This window comes from Mastacembelus armatus, chromosome 15 (assembly GCF_900324485.2).
Source record: "Mastacembelus armatus chromosome 15, fMasArm1.2, whole genome shotgun sequence".
Classification (NCBI taxonomy): domain Eukaryota; kingdom Metazoa; phylum Chordata; class Actinopteri; order Synbranchiformes; family Mastacembelidae; genus Mastacembelus; species Mastacembelus armatus.
This window is the reverse complement of record NC_046647.1, coordinates 12,719,050-12,741,178: the sequence shown is the minus strand read 5'-3', so window position 1 is coordinate 12,741,178 and position 22,129 is coordinate 12,719,050. Positions and strand designations below refer to the sequence as shown.

The 22,129-nt window shown below is 39.0% G+C and overlaps 3 protein-coding genes across 7 annotated transcripts; 2 read left to right on the top strand and 1 right to left on the bottom strand.

Annotated features, from left to right (window-relative positions):
- Nucleotides 1-1,015: 1,015 nt before the first annotated feature.
- Nucleotides 1,016-5,127, bottom strand: zdhhc16a (zDHHC palmitoyltransferase 16a). 3 transcript variants are annotated; one of them, XM_026308482.1, is made up of 12 exons: nt 4,981-5,127; nt 4,465-4,576; nt 3,887-4,144; nt 3,589-3,783; nt 3,399-3,487; nt 3,214-3,242; nt 2,985-3,118; nt 2,715-2,798; nt 2,494-2,579; nt 2,038-2,161; nt 1,792-1,862; nt 1,016-1,676 (listed from the first exon to the last, which is right to left on the bottom strand). In XM_026308482.1, exons 3-12 carry the CDS (start codon nt 4,118-4,120, stop codon nt 1,574-1,576), a joined length of 1,149 nt encoding a protein of 382 aa, XP_026164267.1. In that variant the 5' UTR covers nt 4,121-4,144; nt 4,465-4,576; nt 4,981-5,127; the 3' UTR covers nt 1,016-1,573. The 3 variants fall into 3 exon arrangements, 2 of the variants coding, with proteins under 2 accessions (XP_026164267.1, XP_026164268.1); XR_003295797.1 differs by having other exon boundaries at nt 1,609-1,676; nt 2,038-2,156; XM_026308483.1 differs by lacking the exon at nt 2,715-2,798.
- A 272-nt stretch (nt 5,128-5,399) lies between these two features.
- Nucleotides 5,400-8,202, top strand: mettl18 (methyltransferase 18, RPL3 N3-histidine). The gene is made up of 2 exons (XM_026309534.1): nt 5,400-5,637; nt 7,101-8,202. The coding sequence occupies exons 1-2, from the start codon at nt 5,533-5,535 to the stop codon at nt 8,064-8,066; spliced, it is 1,071 nt and encodes a 356-aa protein (XP_026165319.1). The 5' UTR covers nt 5,400-5,532; the 3' UTR covers nt 8,067-8,202.
- Nucleotides 8,203-9,729: 1,527 nt separating this feature from the next.
- Nucleotides 9,730-22,060, top strand: sufu (suppressor of fused homolog (Drosophila)). 3 transcript variants are annotated; one of them, XM_026309638.1, is made up of 14 exons: nt 9,730-10,007; nt 10,323-10,393; nt 13,834-14,001; nt 14,394-14,528; nt 14,737-14,873; nt 16,189-16,331; nt 16,847-16,932; nt 17,258-17,330; nt 17,857-18,010; nt 18,152-18,254; nt 18,601-18,735; nt 20,070-20,208; nt 20,299-20,367; nt 20,463-22,060. In XM_026309638.1, exons 2-14 carry the CDS (start codon nt 10,386-10,388, stop codon nt 20,550-20,552), a joined length of 1,440 nt encoding a protein of 479 aa, XP_026165423.1. In that variant the 5' UTR covers nt 9,730-10,007; nt 10,323-10,385; the 3' UTR covers nt 20,553-22,060. The 3 variants fall into 3 exon arrangements, with proteins under 3 accessions (XP_026165423.1, XP_026165422.1, XP_026165426.1); XM_026309637.2 differs by having other exon boundaries at nt 17,854-18,010; XM_026309641.1 differs by lacking the exons at nt 9,730-10,007; nt 10,323-10,393 and adding an exon at nt 13,648-13,714 and having other exon boundaries at nt 17,854-18,010.
- Nucleotides 22,061-22,129: the final 69 nt, after the last annotated feature.

The following is a 22,129-nucleotide window of genomic DNA, read 5'->3' as shown; positions in this document are numbered from 1 at the left end:
AGTTTCCTTTAGAATAAAATTGGTTAGAAACCGGTTGATATAGGCTACTGTAGACCACACTATTTCAGTTCAACAGGTTTATTACCGTGTGTTGCTTAAATTTAATATCCCAAGTTTAATTTTATTTTGGATTATGTCACAACATAGTCTGGGGACAAGATAATCCTGTACAATTCAATCTTGGCACAAGGATTCTGTTAACCCTAGATAACCTGTCCTCTAACAGGTCTACACAGAGTCATAGTGTATGAATGTGAGGAAAAATATAGTTTTTATTATTAGTTTCCTGTACAGTAGATCTAACGATCCAATTAAAAAAGAACAGCAGGATTCTTCATTGTTAACCAATTATCCTTATTCCTCAACATACTGTACAGCTTTACGCCAAACTTGATAAATTGAACATTGACACCTGCTGGAAGATTTAATATTCACAGGCTTCCCCTGTGTGTGTGTGTGTGTTTGTTTGATGAGCTATTGCAGGCTGAATGAGAATTAGAATCAGGCTAAAATCTTTTACCATCTCTGAATCTCTTCTCTTTACCAAACAGCCTCTTTCTTTTACACCACCCATTCAACTCTCAGTATCAAATTGCCAGTTCAGCAAATGCATTAACGAGAAAATATTAAATATTTATCTTATGTCCTGATATAACAATCTCTACCAACAAATTGCTTCATCAAATGAGCAATATGGATCATCTGGATGGGAAATTTTCATATGTCCTGTTTGCTCATTTCTGTTCTAATATATAAACATCACTCTTTAGCTCAAGTCTGGCATGCATCTCAATTAGTCTTCTGTTACTAGCAGTGTAAGCAACAGTGTGACGTAACCCTGGAGTTTATCTCCTCTTCACAGTAAATGTGAACCAAAAAAAACACCAAAACAGTTACATAGGCACAGATACATATCTTCAAATCTGCAAGAGGAAAATGTATACATCAGTTTTACAAAATGTGAAGTTGTAAACTTGTAAATTTGGCTATGTGTAATAACGATGTACCTCTTTAGTGATAATTAAATATGACAGTGTAGATTTATTTAAATAAATCAAATTACAAAGATTTAATAACATAAAAGGTACAAAATACATATAAATAACACATTATCATGGTACTGCAGTGTTGGACTAGAGTGAGCCAATCAAACAGGGAGGTGGAGGTATTAAGAAAAAACACTGTGTGCTATTCCTTTTTTGAATAAATTGCTAGGCAGGCAAAGATAGTTTGCCTAAAAAATTATGACACTAGGGGTACTTCAGTCCAATGATATGTCAGTCAGAACATGTGGCTTGAAAATGTCAACCCGGTCATTTAAGACCAGTTTCTAAATTAAACCCAGCAAAGAACAAACCATCCATAACATGGAGCCTTTTCCCTGCTGAAGAATATAGACTGTTAAACCATGAGCAACACCACTGCAAGTTTTTGAGGTATTAGAAGTTGATGTGACCTCCACACAACTGAGGAAACAAGTTGTATGAAACCCAACCAGATCAAATGACCAGAAGGGGTTAGACACACAACAGGCTGATGCCAGCAGGCTACAAATATGCCCAAGGAGAGTCTGTCATACAGGTATCAAGTCCTTTTTAATTGGGAAAATGCTCCACGTCAATCCATCACTATGTGGGGTGTGCCCAGAAGGAAGGAGAACTCGTGTCACCCAGTGACTAAAGGTAAAAGATAAAACAAAACAAGTTGGCAAGCAGTACAAGACAGCACTGATCACATATGATGTATGTGCTCCTTAACTAAAAATCTCTGCAAACATTAAATACAACACACCTTCTCTTCTCTACGCCAAAGAAGATTTTCCAGTTATTCAGCTTGCCATAGTTGAAAGGGTTTTTGTAAACCTGGGAGAGCAATTCAAGAACAAGAAAAGCAGCAATTAAAAACTATTAAATGCCAATGCCATATAAACCTAAGAACATGTTTATTGAAGGTTTGTGACTCATAAAAAAAAACATTGCTTTGCACTATTGACTACCTGAATTGTTTAAACATGTATTAATTATGTATCAGGCTAACCTTCCCCCATTTTGCCATTCGCTCTGTTTCTTTGCTGTTAATGTGTCTTTCTATGCTGGTCTCTCCTCTGGATATGAGAATAGCATGCCAAATTGTCAAAGCTCCCAGTGCCACTCCCACTGTGCTGAAAGAAGAAAGCACATTTAATTTGATCCATTACAACAACCATGTCCAAATTTTATACTACATACTGTAGTATATGCAATATGCAACTTATATTACACTGTTTCACCATAATTTACATTGCTGTTAATGTTTTGCAGCTCCTACATTTTGGATTGCATGCCTAATGAATTAAGCGGATTGAGTATTCATACTGATATATTTGAGAATACTGAACTTTTCCACTGTCAACACGCTACATAAAACAAAAATGTGCTTTGAATGAATGTGTAGGGCTTAGTAATATAAGGTGACATGGTCCTACATATGGTAACATGAAATGTGTATTTTTACCTGGTAAGCACCCACATGTAGATGATGCTCTTATTAATCACCTTATCCTTAAAGGTGTATGCTGGTGCAGGTGTCTGATAGTTGGTCTTCAATAGAATAAAAAGAGCATGTATTACAAAACTAACAGATAATTAACCATGTTGTGATACTATAAGATAAGAGATTAAATGTATTAATCCCTGAAGGGAAACTCAAGGATGTGTGCATGTTTGAAAATGTACCTGGACAGTTGGAAGAAGACCTATAAGAAGTCCCATCCCTGTTACGGGTACCCCTGGCTTTTCCATATCCAAATGCTTAAAGCGCTAGTGAAACAGCCCACATACACAAACCCAGGTGTTAATAACAGAAAAAAAGTAGCGTCAGTGAGCAATAGCTAAGCCCCACAGACAAAGACACTAGAAATGTAGGTAAAGTAACAGATAAAACCTTACAAGCCTTACAAGGGAAAAAAAACCAAACACTCAGCTGTGTGAGTCTAAGCATCTCACCTCAAGAGCACTGTATGCATCTAGGAACAGATTTCTGCCACTGATGCTACAGTACACACAGCCTAATGTCATGAACAGACAGAAGGAGAAGAAGTAACGATGGTTAAAATGGCCCACGCAGTTATTCAACCAGGCTGAGATTCTAATATTAAGGAAAACCACCATCTCTTCATCTGACAGCTTGTGTTTTCTGGTACTACAAAAAATGAAATGTTATCACAAAGGATACGACAATGATGGTCCATTTTCAGAATGCATCTGCAAATAAAAAAGGAAATATTCAGTCTAATACTTATAATATAACAATTCTGCAAGGCTTTTTGTTTCTTTTCTAACAGACATGGAGAGCCTGACACCAGAAAGAGCCTTGGCTAACCAGTCCATTACTCCACTAATAAAATGTTGTTAAGTCACCTGTTACAGATACCACAGTGGTGTGTTCTTGCTGGTTTGGGCATGATGCATTTCTTGCAGACTGACACAAATGGAGTATCATTTTTTTCCTAAAAATAGACATTTTTGTTCTATTACTTAACGTAACTTTAAATTTTGGTCAGATTATTAAAACTTGTGGCTCTGCAGAAAAATGGAGTAGACATTTTACCATAGGCGGATACCCAGGAGAGGTCTTGGCGGCCTTGTAGTAATGAAAAGCAATCATGATGAGGTTCCAATGTCCATAACAAATGTGCCAAGCAATCCATGGAGGAGAGTATGTGTTGAGGATCAGAGGCAGTAGTACCACATAGGCTATCACCAGGATGGAGGTGGTCAGTATCACCACCAGGCAAACAAAAACCTTACACACAAAACAGCAGATATTCAGAGAAAGCTTTCTTCAGAGTGAGACTGAAAATCTAAAGTAGCTATTTAAATGAGCACACAAATAAACAGGCACTCACCATGCCAAACCACCGCGTGACATAGTCCACAGTCCAAAACACTGGCTCAAAAATTGAGTCAAAAATCACATCTGAGTCGGTGAGGGAGTTAAAGCAAAGTGACTGGACCAGCAGTTTGATGTAAGACCATGTTTCTCTAATCCAGAGAGGCAGCCTGTTCTTTCCTCTCCTGGCACAGGACCGCAAGCGCACATAGCGCATTAGGTGGAGCACAGAGCTGGGACACCTCCTCATGCTTCATCTGTGATATGTCCACACCTACAAGAAAAATAAAGAAACAATGAAGTCTACACCCTCACAATCTTATAAAATATGTAGATTTGCTTTGATAAACATTCATCTACAATTAAAAAGACACATAATGTAAATTTGACCAAAACTCTGTGCAATTAACTGTTTATATTTAAGCTTGTTGTGATATTAATAATACCAAACCTGAATCTATTCAGTCAGTTAAGCCACAGAAAAGCAGCAAATCCTTATAAATGGCAAACTGCTTATACACAGACACGCAGACTATGTTTGGCATTACGTCTTTAAAAAACAAGTGTCAACAAACCCTCTCAGCTCTAACTTACCATATACTGAATGTGATGGCCAGTCAGCTTGTTTTGTTTGTTACCAAATGACACTTAAACTTCATCAGCTACAGTGTAAAGGCAGACGAAGAAGCCGGAGCATTCACTGACACTGAAATATAGAGAGGTGTGTGCAAATGGGCTGGTTAGTCACATGTGTCCAAAGCATAAAAAGACAAGTCTTGCTTCGCTGCATTCCGGGCAGGGTGGAGTCTGGGTGGAGGCTTAACAGTTAGTTAGCAGCCACCTGAACTTAGAGGGGCAACAATTATCTGTACTGGAGTTGGCTTTTATCAGCAGCAGCACCCAGCTTCACTTTAATGACACGCTATTCAATGAGTATTATAAAGTAGTTAGCTATGGCTGTGCTCATGGAAGCCTTAACAAATGATTTGTCCATAATACAAATCCCCTTTGTTTGGATGTCATGCAGTGTTTTACTGTTCAAATATTTGACACTGAGTATTAGCTGCGGCTCATCTCCCCAATAACAGATTTATTTTAGCGAATACTCACTGTTCTGTGAAGAAAAGAAAAGACCTTCCTTCCCGTCAGAATTTTTAAAAAGGGAGGCTAAAACGATACTATTGCCACATAAAAGGGAAAGAAGAGCAGGATTAGCGACGTTTTCTGATAGTTTTCAGATCCAAATCCTGATCTGTAATTAGTGCGCATGCGCCATAATAGCGCCGAAAGGCATCATGGTATTCTGAGTAAGGAATTGTTATACGTTACAACGTTTCAGGATGATTCTTCCAGAAATGTACATTTATGTTCTTATGTTAAATGTCTGAAACACTAAACAGGCGCGTACTGGTTACTTTACTTCAATACCAGACAGATAACAAGCTGGGAGTCGCTGTTTATTTGAGTTTGCGAGTTTGCGATATTGACTCTGACGAGGGCGCTAGTGATGCAACAAACTTAGATGTGAATCGTGAAGAGGATGAAGAAGAACGTGAACAAGAAGAAGAAGAAGAAAACAAATTTTTCCATGTGCAAATTGCAGTAAACGCAAACACCAACTTTCCAAACAAGTCAGCTGTGTGTGCGGTGTTGTTACTCATCATGTCATTTTGCTTTAACTTCGATGTTCCAGCACAAACAACAAACCCGGACCACGTCGATGGAAATACATCGCAAAACGGAAGGAAAGATAATGCTGCTGAATCAGTGAGTAACGTTACTGACATGATCTAGGTTAACATATAACGTTAGTGTTGTCAGATTGTGGTTTCCGTAGACCGCAGAAATATGCGCAAGCAGTGACATTTATAGTTTTATTAGGGCTAGGGGCAGAACACATAAGGAATTTAAAGCTTAAAACAGCGTTTTATTTAAGACAGTAACTGTAATACTGTAGCAGAAACTAAATTATGCAAAGATTCAAGGACATCAAGTCAGGTTAGGGTAGTATCAAAAACAGACAGCAAAAATAATAAAATTATGCATAAATAATTGAATGTGTTTAAGTCTGAATTGTAGGCCTACTTATTGACAGGTTACATTAATAAAATAAATAAGCACTGAGGTACCAAAACTCTGCTCAGTTACACATACTGATGCAATTCCTCTACTGACTGATTCCCACATCCATGGGAATAGAGAAGTCCTGAGCTCATTAACAAAATAAGTTTAGGAGAGGTATGGGATTTTTAATGCATAATAACAATGAGTAACTTATGACTTTAGATATTTCATTTGCCACGCTAAAGTTACTAGAATAAATTAGAATAGAAAAGATGTGTCCAGTTGTGAACATGTACCCCTCTTCCTGGAAAATCAATCAATGGATTTTGAGTTGTCACTTGAGAGGACCACATAATACTGCCAGTGCACACCCCCTCACTAGTACACACACACACTCGACTCATATAAAGAGATTACCAAACTGGGTAGTTTCCACTGTCAGAGTGATTCCATCACAGCTGATCAACAATGAAAATTTTTCTGATGGGTGTGCATCCACTAGAGAGCGTAGGTTGAATGTTTTCTCATGTGTTCTGACACTACAGTCATAGACGGAGTTGTTACTGTTATGTCTGACCTTAAGGCATGCCAAAAAGGCATGCAAAAGGCTAAGATTTTTATCTGAACTGGTAGGTGTGACTTACATGAACAATTTAACAAACCAGTCCACCCATGATATATTCAGTGTGTGTGTACACTGTGGATCACAGGATTGTATCAGTTCCCATTGTCTTAAGTTCATCAAATAGGTGCTTAAATCCAAATTCTTACAAAAAGGATACCAGCGCTCACCTCAGCTTCATTTTTTTCCCCAAAGAAAGCAAGTTAAGAAAATATGTAGTGCAGCTATAATGACTTTCATATTTAGTTGTTTTATTTTTTTCTTACTGAAACACAGTGCACAATACAGCACACTATGATATCTACATTTATTGGAAATTCTTCTGAAGACCCAAATGAATCATGATCATTTAAATCAGAAAATACTAAAAGTAGTTCCCTCTAGAGCCTCAGCATATTGCTGATTTCTGTCTTTATTGCCAAACGTGCATCAAGCCACACTGTCAGTTTTAAACATGTGTAGTTATCCAAATAACCGTAAGACACATATGTAGCTGAGGGAAAACGCTTGTTCCCTAACCTGCATAGTACTTTGTTTTTTTCAGAATGAGACCCATACCAAACCAACAGAGCCAATGAAAGAGGCCAAGGAACACCTTCCACCATCCGACCCACAGTTTCTCCTTATGGATGCTGTCTTTGAAACGGTTACCACTGGAACTCTTCCTCCTCTCCATTTCCTCAATGAAACCGTTTTTGAGAAGACAGCCTTGGAGAGAGAGGACCGGGAGAAAATTCTGTCTCGCACTGCAGAGCAGAGGTCTGATCTCATCTCTGGTGTGTACGAGGGAGGGCTGAAGGTTTGGGAGTGCACATACGACCTTCTGGAGCTTCTTGAGAAAAATGGAGAGACCTTTGGGGGAAAGAGAGTTTTAGATTTGGGCTGTGGTGCAGGCCTTTTGGGGATATTGGCTGTGAAGAGAGGAGCTAGGCAGGTCCACTTCCAAGATTATAACAGTACAGTTATTGAACAGCTCACAGTGCCAAATGTAATACTAAACTCTCAAGAGGATGATGAAATAGAGAGTGAAGATAACACCAAAGGGAGGAGCAAGGGAAAAATACAGGAGGATGATGGCTGTGAAAAGATGAAAGAAAAAAATGAGGTAAAGGATAGCAACCCACCTCCTAAGAAAAGAGCCATAGACTCAACTCAGCACCCATTACTCACTAAATGTCGTTTCTTCTCTGGTGACTGGTCCACATTTCTTGCTTTGATTCTAAAAACAGCTCCACCACCCAAATATGACATTATATTCACCTCAGAGACGATATACAATACTGCTTACTACCCTGCGCTACATGAGACCCTCCACAGACTGCTGGCACCAGACGGACTTGTGTACCTCGCCACCAAGTCCCACTACTTTGGTGTAGGCGGTGGACTACACCTGTTTGAGACGTTTGTGGAGCAGAGAGGTACCTTCTCTGTGGATCACATGTGGGATGGGGAGGAAGGACTACAGAGACATGTAGTAGTTCTACGTTTTAAAACATTAAAAAACACTTGAATGTGGACTTTTACAGGCTCTTATGCTCTTGACTTGTGATTATTACAGTTTAATAAGAATATATGACATGAGGCCATGTGGTTTAGTTTTGTGTATGAAGCTTGTATATAGGATGGTAGAACAAATGTGTAATAAAAAAGAAAAGCTGTAAAAAAAACATTGCTGCCTCATCTTCTACTTGCTCTTTGGTTAACAGCCCCATTCTTCACTTCCTATATAGAAAATTGAATATGTTTGCCAGTAATAAAAGTGCAGCTGAAAGTGGTTGCTAACAGGTCTTTAGATGCATGGGGAGGAAAGAAAGGAAATGGGCTCAGTGACCTTTGTGAGTGATTTTCCCCTGCGTTTAAACAGCAGTATGAAAGCCAAGCTTGTTTCTGAAGTCCAGCACAAAATGTCAATTGCAACTTATCCCACCAGCCCAAGGATGGACTTTGAAAGTGGATTCTGGAGTCACTGCACATCAGTGGTGATCCTCTATGGGGTCTCTGTACCTTTCGTTCTGTAATGGCGCCTTTTAATTCTGATAGTTTTTAACTTCATTTAGATTCAGCACTTAATCTGGGTGTTGTGAAACCTAAAAGTCATGACACACTATGAGTGTATACGTACTGGAAATGTGTGCAAATATATATACAAGTGCAAGAAGGGAACTGTTCTGTAATTTTTCCAACACCACGCGGAATCCCCTTTTCATCCAGATTAAGGAAATCCATTAAATAAACATATCAGGGCCTTTTCTGAGGAAGTGCGCAGTAAGTCCAGACAAGTTTCTCGTATTAAAGGTGACTAAGTAAAGAGGATGAGGAATTTAGAGTTTTTTATATGGTCACTGAACAATGAAATTCTTTCACCAATATTTTCTGCTAGTTAGTTAAAAAACTGTGGTTCTATCCTACTGACCTACTTTTGTCCATTTGACAGAACAGTATCAGTGCCCAGTATCATTACCATTATGTTTGACTACATGACCAAAGAGCAAACAAAATTAATTTAGGAAGGCTGTGTTATTGAATACAACTCTATCAGACCTCGCCTGAATAAATGACTCCAGCTACACAAATATTCACATGAATCAAGCTCATCCTAAACGTGTCCATGACGCAAGTAATATACACTGCCCTGCCTAGAAAAAATATTTAGTAAAGATAAAACTGTTTTCTAGGGAACAGTATCACCAGCTCAAACATGATTGTGCATTTTGACACCCACAGCGTGAGGACAGAATTTCCAATTACTTTTTAAGTAAACATATATGTAGTATTATTTCACTGTTGAGCACATACAAAACACCGAACGTAGTTTCTGTTTGAATATGAGACTAGCAAACTCTCTATGGCTCCACTTCGTCATCATCTCTCATCTTAACAGCTGTTCATGGCCTGTGGGGGAATTCCTGGTTCCTCCAGTAGACACAGCCTTTCCCCTGCTTACTTTATGGGAACAAGGGGCAGGGCCAGTCAGATGGTTTTCCTCAGAAACTATTATGTGTTGATTCACTCTGAGGGGGCGTGCTGTTCACTCCCACTGTTTCCTTCTTACTGGGAAGTGACTGTCAGGCTTACCGTACGGAGGGAGTGTATGAAAAACAGATAGAGAGGAGGGAGGGAGGCTGACGGGTGATGTGAAAGGTGGTGGTATTTAAGGTTCTTTGCTCTGAATGTCAGATAGTATGCTGTATCCTTCCTTGGGACTTTGAGGACATGGGAGAGCGAGCAGAACATGCAGGTGAACTGGTGAGGGAGGGCTGGTTTACTGTGGCTCATTCACTTTGGAAACCCTGGTGCTGATTCAACGCTAAAACATCTTTTTGTTGAGATTGGACTGCCGGACTAAAGCGTGACTCTGCGACACCACAGCCCTTGGAGGCCTTTATGAGATGTTTTTCTGATATATTAGATATACAAGATCTGGAAAGAAAATCATCTGTGAATTACTGCAGTAAGTATAAAAGAAGAAAACTATCTTAAACTGGTCAAATTATTGGGGTGAAGAATAAACCTGGACACATTTTTTCTGAAGTTGACAGATATGTTTAGCTATACAAAACCACAAGCTGGAAACTTTCAACATATTGTAAACTTTTTAAAAGAAGTAGAATAGAGTTCTTAGAAAGAAATATTAGTTAACTTCCACATTTTGTGAGCAGCAGCAGATTAAAGGCGTTAATGCTGCCATACCATGTTGATTAACCTGATATCTGAATGAGAGGATTTAAGACTGCGTTAATGCATTAATGGGGGGTTTCTTTTTTAGGAACAGGCTGCAGAACCAGTTGTTTCCAGGCCCAACTGCCAGAAAGATACATGTTTCCTGAACATGTTCAGGTGTGGCCTTCCTGACAGTTCCTTGTACTGTATTTCATGTATCTAAATGTAGAAGAATTAAAACTCACATTGAACAAACCATAGTAACTGAGATAACACTGAGGAATTATCTCATTGTACTGTCACTGTCAATATTGACACCGGGCCTTGAACAAGGTATTTCTTTAAATGAAGAAAGAGGTTCTGTAATACAGTGAAGGTCGGTTAATACGAAACTTACTTTGGAGGGCTCAAAGATACGTTGATCAACTATATGTCAGTAATAGCACTATCCCAAAGTTCTTTTCCTGGGAGTGTATGGCTGTAACTGATGAGTCATTTCATGCCTTGACCAGAGCACTATCACCATGAGCTGATTCATTGCATCAGCCCTGTGCACATACTTTCATTTCAGTGGTTGTGAAGCATTTCCAGGAATACTTAGGTTGAGAAGATAGTTGGAATCAGCTTTAGTTGACACATCAATGGCCTCTTGCTCAATCTTCCAATGAAAGAAGTAGTGCTGATCTCATTATCTCATCATCACCCTGCTTTTCTTGAGAAATGGGGATGGTCACGGGTGGCTTAACCTCAGTTTGCTGCCTAATACATTATACATCATACATCTTAAGAACAAGTTCAATTTCAAAATTTCAGAAGTTTTTAATTGGTTATAGATTGTTATAGATTGATCTATATTGGTTTTGTTTTATTAATACATAGGCAATGAGTTAGGCTGAATAGAGCATTAATAATGAAGAGGTGTCAAATGTTTAAGCCGTCAAAATATCAAGAAGCTCCTGAGGACCCAAATTTTAAAAAGTGCTCTACTATGAGAACTGAATTCCATAGATGGTGGCATCTTCATGTGTCATCTATGGGCTCAGTTCTTTTGGCATGGTACTAATCTGTCAGCTTTACTGCACATCACCAGAGAGTGGAAATCATGACCATGTGAAAACATTAATACTCTGTGGTTTGAGTTAATTCCTGCATGTTTTATATTTTCTACAGATTACTTTTGTTTCTGTTCGTGTATGTTGCTACATTTCTTCAACTGACTGAATAGAAGTTACCTCATAATACAGTAAGCAAAATAAGCCCATTTCTAAGTGACTGCTCAGTTTTTTCAAAGTTGATGTTAATCATATTGTATATTGTTAATAAAGAAAATCAATGTGAATTTTTTGCCACTGTAATTTATTAACACTCATATTTGTGTTTTCAAATATTTTATCTCAGTGTTAGTCTTATAAAATCTACAGCTATGGAGATGGCAGCTAGATTATCTTTAAACAGTAAAATTACATATGACAGTCAACATCCTTTTCAATTATAACTTCATGGAAATCTCAGAAATTTACCAGCTGCAACTACTGAAGTATAAAATACAAAACAGCATGTTGTTATAATTATAATACACCAGTACTCATTTAAAGGAGTCCATGTAACATAGCTGTAGTCTCTTAAAGTGATCCTGGGATATGATATACATTGTACACAGGACTCTCCTGAGACTCTCTGTTACCTCCAAACACCCCCACAATAACTTGATTTGGGAGGTGAAGCCATCAGTGCAAAGGCTGCAGGCGGACATTAATCTACAGGCACTGAACATGCCATGGTTGCTGAATTAGGACACACTCACTCTTGCTTGGATAGAACACCGCCACAGAAAAGGGTCCTAACGGTTGTAATCTGGTTGAGACCTATGGCTGTGTATAATGTATGTGGGTGATAGGCAGAAAAAAACATGTTTTATTTTACCACTGTAGGAAGAGGTATTTGTTGTAGCACATAACAAAGTGATTTAGGTAATATAATCAAAGCATGAAGAGGAAATGGGTGAAGAACGGGTGAAACCCTGATTCTTGGCAGTCAGGCAGTGGAAAACCTGTTGACTGATAAAACACTACGCTTCATTACCATTGCTGTCTTGCAATCAGTATTTCGACAGAGATGAAAAACCCATTATTATCTCAGGGAAGTAATCACAAAAAAAAATCCCAAATCTCTCACCTGAGCATATTGGTGTTTTCCCCTTTTGTAATACATATTTTTATTTCTATGAAATAAATCATTTTTGTTTATTAAATTTTGTGTGTTAGTCACTCACTTGGGATACAATAAAGTCTCTGCCATGTGGCACAATGTTAATAGGCAGTGGAAAAAAAAGACTACATCTAAATACTTCTATATCAAAAATTTGATATGACGTTTGAATCTTATTCGAAACATACTGTACAACATACAGTACACTAAACAATATGTGGGTAGAAAAGCTGAAGTATTATACTGTATAATAAAGTTAGCCGTAGTTGTTGAAAGTAACTAAATGTGCTTATGTAAACAACTAAGTAAAGTTATGAAGAGCTTGTGCTTCACTTCAGTAAATCCAGTTCAAGCTACTTTGTAATTCTATTTCACTCTGATTTCAGTAGGGAATGATTGAATTTTACTCTGCTGTTAATGATATTTATTAGATCAGGTTATGTAACAATAATGGATTGTTATTGTTATCTCCACTTCACTAAACATTAAAATGATACAGGCAGTGTTTATTGATCTAGGCCTAACAGTGACTGCCTGTTCTATATACAGCTGATCATGCATACAATGACAATACAATATAGTAAATACATATATGAAAGTGATAAATATGTTAATTGCACATTAATATGCATTTTTATGTATGATAACATTTGTATTCAACACATTATATATTGTATATCTCATTATATATTTATAATGGTTGGTTGATTGGTGACTCTAAATTGCCCATAGGAGTGAGTGTGAGTGTGTGTGACTGTTTGTCTTTGTGTGTCTACATGTGGCCCTGTGATGGACTGGTGACCTGTTCAGGGTTTTACCCCGAAAGAGAGCTGGGATAGGCTCCAGCAGATCCCCATGACCCTGGTTAAGGAATAAGTGGGTATAGAAAATGGATGGATGGATATTTATAATGAGATTTGGCTGGCACTACTTATGCACTTATACTTTCTACATTTTAGTATTGCTACCTTTATTTAAGTAAAGAATCCTATTGCTTCTACAACCAGAGTACATTAGCTTTTCTTTGATGGTCCATTCAGCCTGGTCATCAATCACTTGTAAAGGTTTGAAGCCCTCTCTATATATCACCGCCTTACTGTTTGAATGACAGCGCGTCAAGCCAATCAACATCAGGTATAAATCTACACAACGCTAAAACTCTTTTCTCATTGGCTGTTAGTGAGTCTCGGTCAGTGACGTCAGGAGCGTCATGTAACCAATGAGCTGCTAGTTTTTTGTCGAGGATGAGCAACAGGCTGGTCTCCTGCTGAGAGCAGAACAACGAGCAGAGTTAAACCTGTTTACTTTTACGGAACAGAGACGCCTTTATGGTTTAGTTTAGTATTTTTATGTTGAACTGTGGCTCGGCTACATACGTATTTATACGTTGTTTTCTATACAATAATCAGATTTCCTCGAGGCCGTGTCATGGATGAGGTACGGCCTACCAGTGTCCCGCAAGCCCACGGATTGGTACCTCTGTTTCCTCCTGGACTGCAGGCGATCTACGGGGAATGCCGGCGACTTTACCCCGAGCAGGCCAACCCGCTTCAGGTTACAGCAATTGTAAAATACTGGTAGGTGTCCCTCTCTGTTGGTGCTGTGACACAGTTGTAGCTATGTTCCTAGACTGAGAAACTTGTTCATGTAGTAAGGGCTAGACGGTTAGCCACCAGTTAGCTTAGCCGCCGAGCTAACGCTTCAGCCAACTACACCCAGGAGCGATAATGCAGGTAACTGCTACTGTGGTTTGGTGAGTTTGACCTTTAATGTTAATACTAAACCACACTGGGTTAATTAAAACACCGTATTCTAACTATCTTACTACTCCTGTACAACATATAAATACGAGATATACATGTACATTTTGCAAACTGCCTGCACATACCTGTGCTGAAGAGAGAGTAGTGGGAGATCTCTGACAAGAAAAACAAGTTTTGACACGGTTTTCATTTTATGCTTCTCACAGGTTAGGGGGACCAGACCCTTTAGACTACATCAGCATGTATAGGAATATGGGATGTCCAGCTCAGGACATCCAGGAGCATTGGCACTATGTCAGCTTTGGCCTGAGTGACCTGTATGGAGATAATAGGGTTCATGAGTAAGTACACAAAGTTAATGTAACAACTTGATACCCAGGGTAGTTAGGGGAATTTCAAAATATTTTGGATGTATCTGTAATTCTGTTGTGTGATTGTGAAAAGCAAACTATACCCTTAGGAAGCCCACCTATCAAGGAACACAAACATTTTCAAAACCCTCATACATATAAGAAAGATTAAAAGTACTGCTGCTGGTATGTGTGTCAGATTCACAGGGGCAGATGGACCCAGTGGTTTTGGCTTTGAGCTCACCTTTAGACTCAAAAGAGAAGTGGGAGAGACGGCACCACCAACCTGGCCAGCTGAACTCATGCAAGGGTTGGCTCGCTATGTGTTCCAGTCAGGTGAGAGCGTAGCTTTTACAGGAGAAATAACCTGAACAGAGTGGTACATATGTTTTGCATCTTTGCATGGATTAATCAACTTAACTGAAGGTCAAGGCAAGGCATTTGATTTTGCAGCAGTAATGATGATTAGGAGATCCCATACAACTGCGTAAGTGTCCCAATGAAAAGGAAACTGTTTAGTTTAATAAATTATTTGGGGCTCTGTCCTTTTTATTTTATTGTAGGCATTTTACGAAGGAACTGATTAGTTTATTAATCAGTGAAATAGCCAGCAGACTTGGGATGTAATGAAAAACATTTTTAGTTTTGCAGCCCTAAATTCTTCATCCTTCTTCTGGAAATTCTTTGTCAGAGTAATGATTTGTGTTTTTCATTTAGTCACACTTTGTTTATAGACTAGTAAATGATTTATGTGCATTGGTTTTGGTTAATTTTTGGGCTGTGGTTGCCATGCCGTCTTATGTCTTGTCTCATGTCTTTGTAAACATGAAGAATGAGTTCTTTACAAAGGTGTCTTGTAATTCTACTGACACAGGTAAACATGAATGAATACAGTCTGCTGTGAGCAGCAACCCTAACGTCAGTATACATGATTTGTGTTTACCTGAATCTCTGGGTAGTGGCAGAGGGTCTAATGTTCCCTTTCTTTCCCTTTGCCATTTCATTAGGATAGTTTTCAGGAATGGTAAAGACTGTTGTTGTAGTGTGTGAAAGGATACACACTGTAAGAGAAATGGATCTGTACTATGCTGCTAAGTTCTTTAAATCCTTCAGTTGTGTGTATAATGTACACAACAAAGTGTGTTTAAGAAGAAAGGGGGCATTTAAAAGGCATGAAGAAAGAGAGGGCTATTCTCTCCAGACCCTGTCTTCCCCACCCAGCCCCTCTCTCTTCTCCAGCTGGGGTCAATTTGCACGTGGGTGGGCTGGCCCCCCGAGCTAAATGAATGCTGAATCCTGGCCATCTTCCCCTCAACTTTTCTTCTGGAGTGAATCTGGGTGGGTGTTACCTCCCAAGCAGAAAGATTCCTCAGATAGAAATGTAGTTTTTGTGCTTTTCTTGCCACATTTGGGTTTTGGCTTTTGGCGTTTTCCCACACTCATATTCATGCTGAGCTTTGTCCCCTCTTTCCTTCTATGATCCTGAACTGTCATAATGAAAAGTTGGAGTGTTTCTCAATGCTGGCCGAAGGTACAGTGCTAAATGCACTCTGCTCACTAACGCACGTCATCGTGTATTACAGGCAACTTAAAACTGCATATATTGTCATACTTGAAAAATTAATGTTTTTCTTTGCTCTCTCATCTACAGAAAATACATTTTGTAGTGGCGACCATGTATCATGGCACAATCCTCTAGACAACAGTGAATCTCGTATACAGCATATGTTGCTTACAGAGGATCCACAAATGCAACCAGTTCAAACTCCATTTGGCACAGTGAGCTTTCTTCAGGTGAGTTCAAATATGCAGTAATCACGCACTGTAAGTAATAGCAGCCCTTGATAGCAGCCCTTGAATTTAATATCAGTGATGATAATGCTGGACACGGTTACTTAATGTAAAATGATGTGCACTGCCAGAACTAAGTTCAGAGCCAAAGAATCGGAGTACACTCATTTGTTCTCCAAAAAAATGAATTACTTTTGTGGATGATTAGTCTTACAACAGCTTGCAGATCCACCATCTTCAACATGTTCTAGTATCTGTGTTTTCTTTACATCAGGTTCCACTGGCTAAATTGTTAAATGAATATGTTTGACAAAATACATTGTGACATTTAGTTATTACCTAATGATACCAAATATTAATATAAAGCAGCTGCAGTATACTAACTAGTATCATGTGTATCATCTATTTGAGTTGTCAGTACATTTGTACAACTTGGAAATAAAAAGCATAAATTGTAGCAAGAAGCATGAATAAACATGAATGCAGACCCCACCCTTTCCTTGCATCGTCTCTTGTAGATTGTGGGTGTATGTACAGAGGAGCTACAGGCGGCCCAACAGTGGAATGGCCAAGGCATTTTAGAGCTGATGCGTGGAGTGCAAATGTAAGTAGAATTTCGTTTCAGCAGGTGGTTCACAAACAGGCATGTTTTTTGTTTAACTTTGTTTCAAAAGCGGTTACTGGTTAGTGGCGATCAGATCGGCTTTTGTTGAATGGTATTAGCAAATGTAATAGATGACTTCATCATCCATTGCAACACTGTATTTACATTTACCTCCAAATGGTCAGTCACTGAACTGAGCTGAAAATGAAAGTAGACTGTGGGCATCAAGTGGAGAGCCCAGTTACTTGTTCATTTATTAACTTTGTGTGTTTAACTTGAGGTTAATGCTGACATGGATTAATGTTGATGATTGTCCTATGTGCAGAGCCGGTGGCCCCTGGCTAATCACAGACATGAGGAGAGGAGAGACCATTTTTGACATTGATCCACACTTACAAGTAAGGCTTTTTTAAAAGATCTGCACACTCAGCTGAGTGCTTTTAATTACATATATACAGTGTGAGATAAGGGGCAATCTCTTTTTTTTTTAGCTGCAAAATATTTCATGTGTTCTACCGTTTAATTAGGTGTATCAGTCTTCTGTATTGTGTTTCTGGGAGCATTGTATGCAGCTCCACATAAAAATAGAGACTTCTCTGTTTCTTAGCTCAGCACCACAAAAAAGACAAAATGATCATACAGTTTAATCAGCCTGTGTTTGTTCAAACAGTGAATGTGATCACCTTCATGAATAGAGGCTTTGTTGTGGGACCAGTGTATTAAACTGCATTAATTTTAGCTTTGTGTTCCTAATGAAGTACCAGCTGAGTATATAGAAATGCTCTACAACAGTAATTACCACCCTCTGTTGGCCCATAATTTTTTTAATGCAGCATCTTCTAATTTCTGAAAATGTTAAGATTCTCTCGTGTTTTGTGTGAGCTAGTGTTAATGATTGCGTATATTTTTTGCTCATCTAAGCAGGAGAGAGTGGACCAGGGTATCGAGACAGAGGGGTCTAACCTAAGTGGAGTCAGCGCCAAATGTGTCTGGGACGATCTGAGTCGACCTCCAGAGGATGAGGAGGACAGCCGATCCATCTGCATAGGATCACAGCCACGCAGGCTCTCAGACAAAGGTATGGCAGATCCCTAAGGAGCAAAGACAGTACATCTTCAAAGACTGACCACTTCCAAGAATGCTTAACCAGTCTGTACACCAGAGTTCTGGTTTCATGCATAATGGGGTAATTCCATGTTGGTCTTTTGTCTTTTCACAGACACTGAGCAGATCCGGGAGACCCTGAGAAAAGGACTGGAGTTTAACAGCAAGGCAGCACTACCCCCAATCACCAGCCAGAGGCAGAGTCATGAGAGACCTCAGTGAGTGTTCCTCCCACACACACACACTAACATGGGTTCAGCTCAGCACAAGGGTTGCACCAGGATAACTTCCTCAACCTTGTGCACTGACTCACAACTGACATCTGAACTGTTATCACATTGTTTCTTGGCTACTAGCATAATATGTGGGTTTGTTGCTCTTCTATTGCTATGTCTCTGTGGAAGCTGTTGCTTTTACAGTCAACAGCTCTGAGAGGAGTTGTGAATTTGTTGCGTGTACTGTCCCATTTTCTTTTACAGTATCTGTTTTTCACAGACCTTCTCATTGCTGATTGTACTATTTCAGACTTCCCTATATTTTATTTCTTCTTTGTGTGATTCTCAGGAGTCGGAAGGACAGTTTGGAGAGTGAGAGTTCAGCGGCCATCGTTCCTCACGAGTTGGTCCGAACACGTCAGCTGGAGAGCGTCCATCTGAAATTCAATCAGGAGTCAGGCACACTGCTGCCCCTCTGCCTGCGGTACTTCTCCTTTCCATTTCCTACACCTCTACATGATATTTACCATTTTGGAATTGGATTGTCCAAAAGACAGACCTTCATATATTTGTGTGGCAGATTGTCTTATTAAAAAACAAAAACACAGATGACACCAACATTCAAAAAACAAACCAACTCAGATTTTTTTCCCCTACCATTCTTGCTAAATGTCGCTTCATTCTAAAAGGCTAACAAATTATTAAAATGCCTAACACCATTTTATTTGTGGACATAAATGTAAAATGTGACCAGTGACATGGAGAAAGTGACCGTCATACATTTTTTATTGGTTACTCATAACTTAAATGCAGCATAAAGAAAAAACCTAAAGACAAGACAAGGACTCTGGTACCCGGTATTTGTCCTACATGTTTTGTGTAAATAGGTTCACTGTTGCTCTTTTCTGACCCTTGACTAAGGGAAGTCAGCAAAGGTTATTACTGTACATGTATGCTGTGATTAAGTCTGTCAAGTCTGCACACCTCATGCACATTGACTGGTTGTCAAACAGCAGGAGTAAGCTGTAGGGGGACAAAGGTCATGATTCACTGAACTTAAACTGGGGCATTAAACTTATGTCGCAAACATACCAAAATTTTTAAAATCTAAAAGTGTGTGCTATGAAAATAACCTGCATAGAAAAATTCTGGACAAAATCAGTAGAATACAAGCTGTAGTGACAGAACAAATGGCAATCCTACATAGCAATTTGCAGGATCTTAATATTTGTCTTTCTAAGTCTTTCTACTGTCCATCAGGAGGTGTAGAAGTTTTATAAAGCTCTTCTGCTTATGCTGCTCTTTACAGGCAAGAGATGAGCGTGAGCCTAATTTGTGTAATCTCCGTCTGAGGAAAGAAAAAAGGGCAGCGTTAGTTCACAGAGAGACCTTTGTGTGGGAGGAGGAGAGATAGGCAGGGAAGTTAGAAGAGAGCACAGTGTATAGGGCCTGATTATGGGATACTGGTGTGGGGCATGACTACGTCAAATGTTACCTACAAATTGTGTGAGTTTTAATAGGTAAGCATTTTCCACTATGCAACAAATCCTTGAAGGTTTTTATTTTAGTGTGATATTAATCTGAATTTATTGCAAAACCGCTATATTTGTTGGAGTTCACACGTTTGCAAATGTCAAAATGGAAAGTTGGTTGCTTTTACCATCTTTAGCACAAAACAATTCTTAGAAAGTATAGTATTCAATTTATTTTGAAATGCTTACTACTAATTGTAGTAAAGAGGGAAAGAAATATTACTCATAGCTGGAATAAATGAAAACACACAATGCATTTACGTGGCTGCATTTAACCTTTTTACAGGGGACGATTGCTCCACGGGAGACACTTCACTTACAAAAGTATCAATGGAGATACAGCCATTACATTTGTGTCTACAGGTGTTGAAGGAGCTTTTGCTACTGAAGAACATCCATATGCAGCGCACGGCCCCTGGCTTCAGGTATACACACGCACACAGACCTGCTCGGAAACAATGTAGTGCTTTCAGATTCGTATGCATTTAATCTGACTATCCACTTCCCTTGTACAGATACTGTTGACTGAAGAATTTGTGGAACAAATGCTTGGGGATTTACAGGAACTTAACAATCGTGAGGAGGTAACTAAAAAAAACTCCCTTGGTTTTAACTTTTATTTTCAGTTTGGTTCAACTGCCTGCCTGTTTTACCTCGTCTCTCCTTTCTCTTTGTGTAGACAAAATTACCAAAGGAGTACAGCTGGCCAGAGAAGAAGCTGAAAATCTCTGTGCTGCCAGACTCTGTGTTTGATAATCCACTCCAATGAAGCAGAGACACGTGTTCACTAGAAAACACCCACTACAACACCTGCAGACACACTGCCGAAGAGGACCATCATGAAAAGGAGACATGCAGCTGAGCCTGAGCTGCCAGGGCGCACAGATATATTGTTCCCACGGTGGACAACCAGAAACTGTTTTACTCCTTAGGCTGAGCTGAGGGAGGATCTGAAGATTTCTGACTGTTACTGCATTCACAAACTAGCTGCACTGTTTACAACATTTCTCTAAGGTTTGCATGCTTTAGGAATTGTCGGATGAACCTCAAACCAGCCGGTCCAGTTGGTTGATCTATTAGAACAATCGTAAGAAATGACACACTAGTTGTAGGGCAAAACAGGATGTTACCGTTCCTTCCGTAAGGTCTGTCAGCTCCAACATAGATGTCACAAGTGCAGCTAAGCACGCATCCTGTCATCACCTGACATGGTCCCAAACAGTAACTGGGTTGCAGTTCTTGCAATTTTATTTATTCCAGTGGCCTTAGTATGGGTGAAAATGTCACATGTTGAATCATTTTATCAGTGTTGTTCTTAGATGAGTGAATGTGTGTAGTATTTACAAATGCTGGACATTTTTCTCTTATAGGCTTGTGGTAATACCAAAGTTATAACTGCTGACAGTCTGTTGCGAGAACTGTCTGTGTCTCTGTGTCATAATTCTGTAATAGTGACTTGACAGGCTGAGCTATGATTAATTGCTATTAGCGGGCTGCAATGCCCAAAAAAGCATCTCAATGTTTTTAGGTATTTGGCAAAAACAGCAGATATAACTACCACTTATCTCCTGTGCCAAAAACATGACTCCTGTATTAGGTCATATTTTTAATTCTATCTTGCTTCAGTTTTCTCACGCCTGATTTTGCGTGTTTGGAGATATAAAGTGAAATCCCATCAAGTTCATTGTAGATGCTTAAAGACTGGGAATTCATGTTCAATGTCATCTCTCAAGTGTTGTCAATGGCCCCGTTTTTTTTTTTTTTTTTTTTTTGATCCGTAGGACCTGCTTGAAATCTTTATGTATGAAAATTCCTGAGTGCCTTGAGTTGAAAAACACCACATATTCTCTGTGGCCTTCGGTCCCGCGACGGTTAAGAGACATCACTTTGAATCAAGGCTGTTGTGGTCAATGTCATTTCTGATACAGTCATTGCATTCCCCCCCAAAACAGAAGACTGCTTTTACATCAGTGTCTTCTTACTGAAATTTGATTACATATTGTGTTTATCTTTTTTATTCACAGTGACAAATGTAAAGTTTAGACATCACTGATATGGTGTTTTGTAATTATTATCTTACTGAACTGGCTGATTGTAATCCCAAGTGCATTAAAGTGTGTAGGTATTTACACAAATAAAGACTAATGCAGAATTGAGATTTTTAAGGTTTTGTATGTAAACAGTATAGTATGAGAAGACACACTGGATTCTGTTACTTTATGTGTCCTGTTAACACATACGATACCATGATGTTTATTTAATAAATAACATGTTATATATGGTTTCCTATTCATACATGGGAGTAATGACACACCTTTTATAAAGTTAGAGCAAAGATAAGAGTTT

Excerpts from the sequence above, each read along its gene's own strand:
- sufu (XM_026309637.2), top strand. Across the intron at positions 17,331-17,853 it reads ACATTGATCCACACTTACAA|CAGGAGAGAGTGGACCAGGG; the intron begins GTAAGGCTTTTT and ends TGCTCATCTAAG. Across the intron at positions 20,368-20,462 it reads AACTTAACAATCGTGAGGAG|ACAAAATTACCAAAGGAGTA; the intron begins GTAACTAAAAAA and ends CTCTTTGTGTAG.
- mettl18 (XM_026309534.1), top strand. The coding sequence starts at position 5,533 with ATGTCATTTTGCTTTAACTTCGATGTTCCAGCACAAACAACAAACCCG. Across the intron at positions 5,638-7,100 it reads AAGATAATGCTGCTGAATCA|AATGAGACCCATACCAAACC; the intron begins GTGAGTAACGTT and ends TGTTTTTTTCAG.
- zdhhc16a (XM_026308482.1), bottom strand. The coding sequence starts at position 4,120 with ATGAGGAGGTGTCCCAGCTCTGTGCTCCACCTAATGCGCTATGTGCGC. Across the intron at positions 2,799-2,984 it reads ATGCATACAGTGCTCTTGAG|CGCTTTAAGCATTTGGATAT; the intron begins GTGAGATGCTTA and ends CTGTTTCACTAG. Across the intron at positions 1,863-2,037 it reads GAATGGCAAAATGGGGGAAG|GTTTACAAAAACCCTTTCAA; the intron begins GTTAGCCTGATA and ends TTGCTCTCCCAG.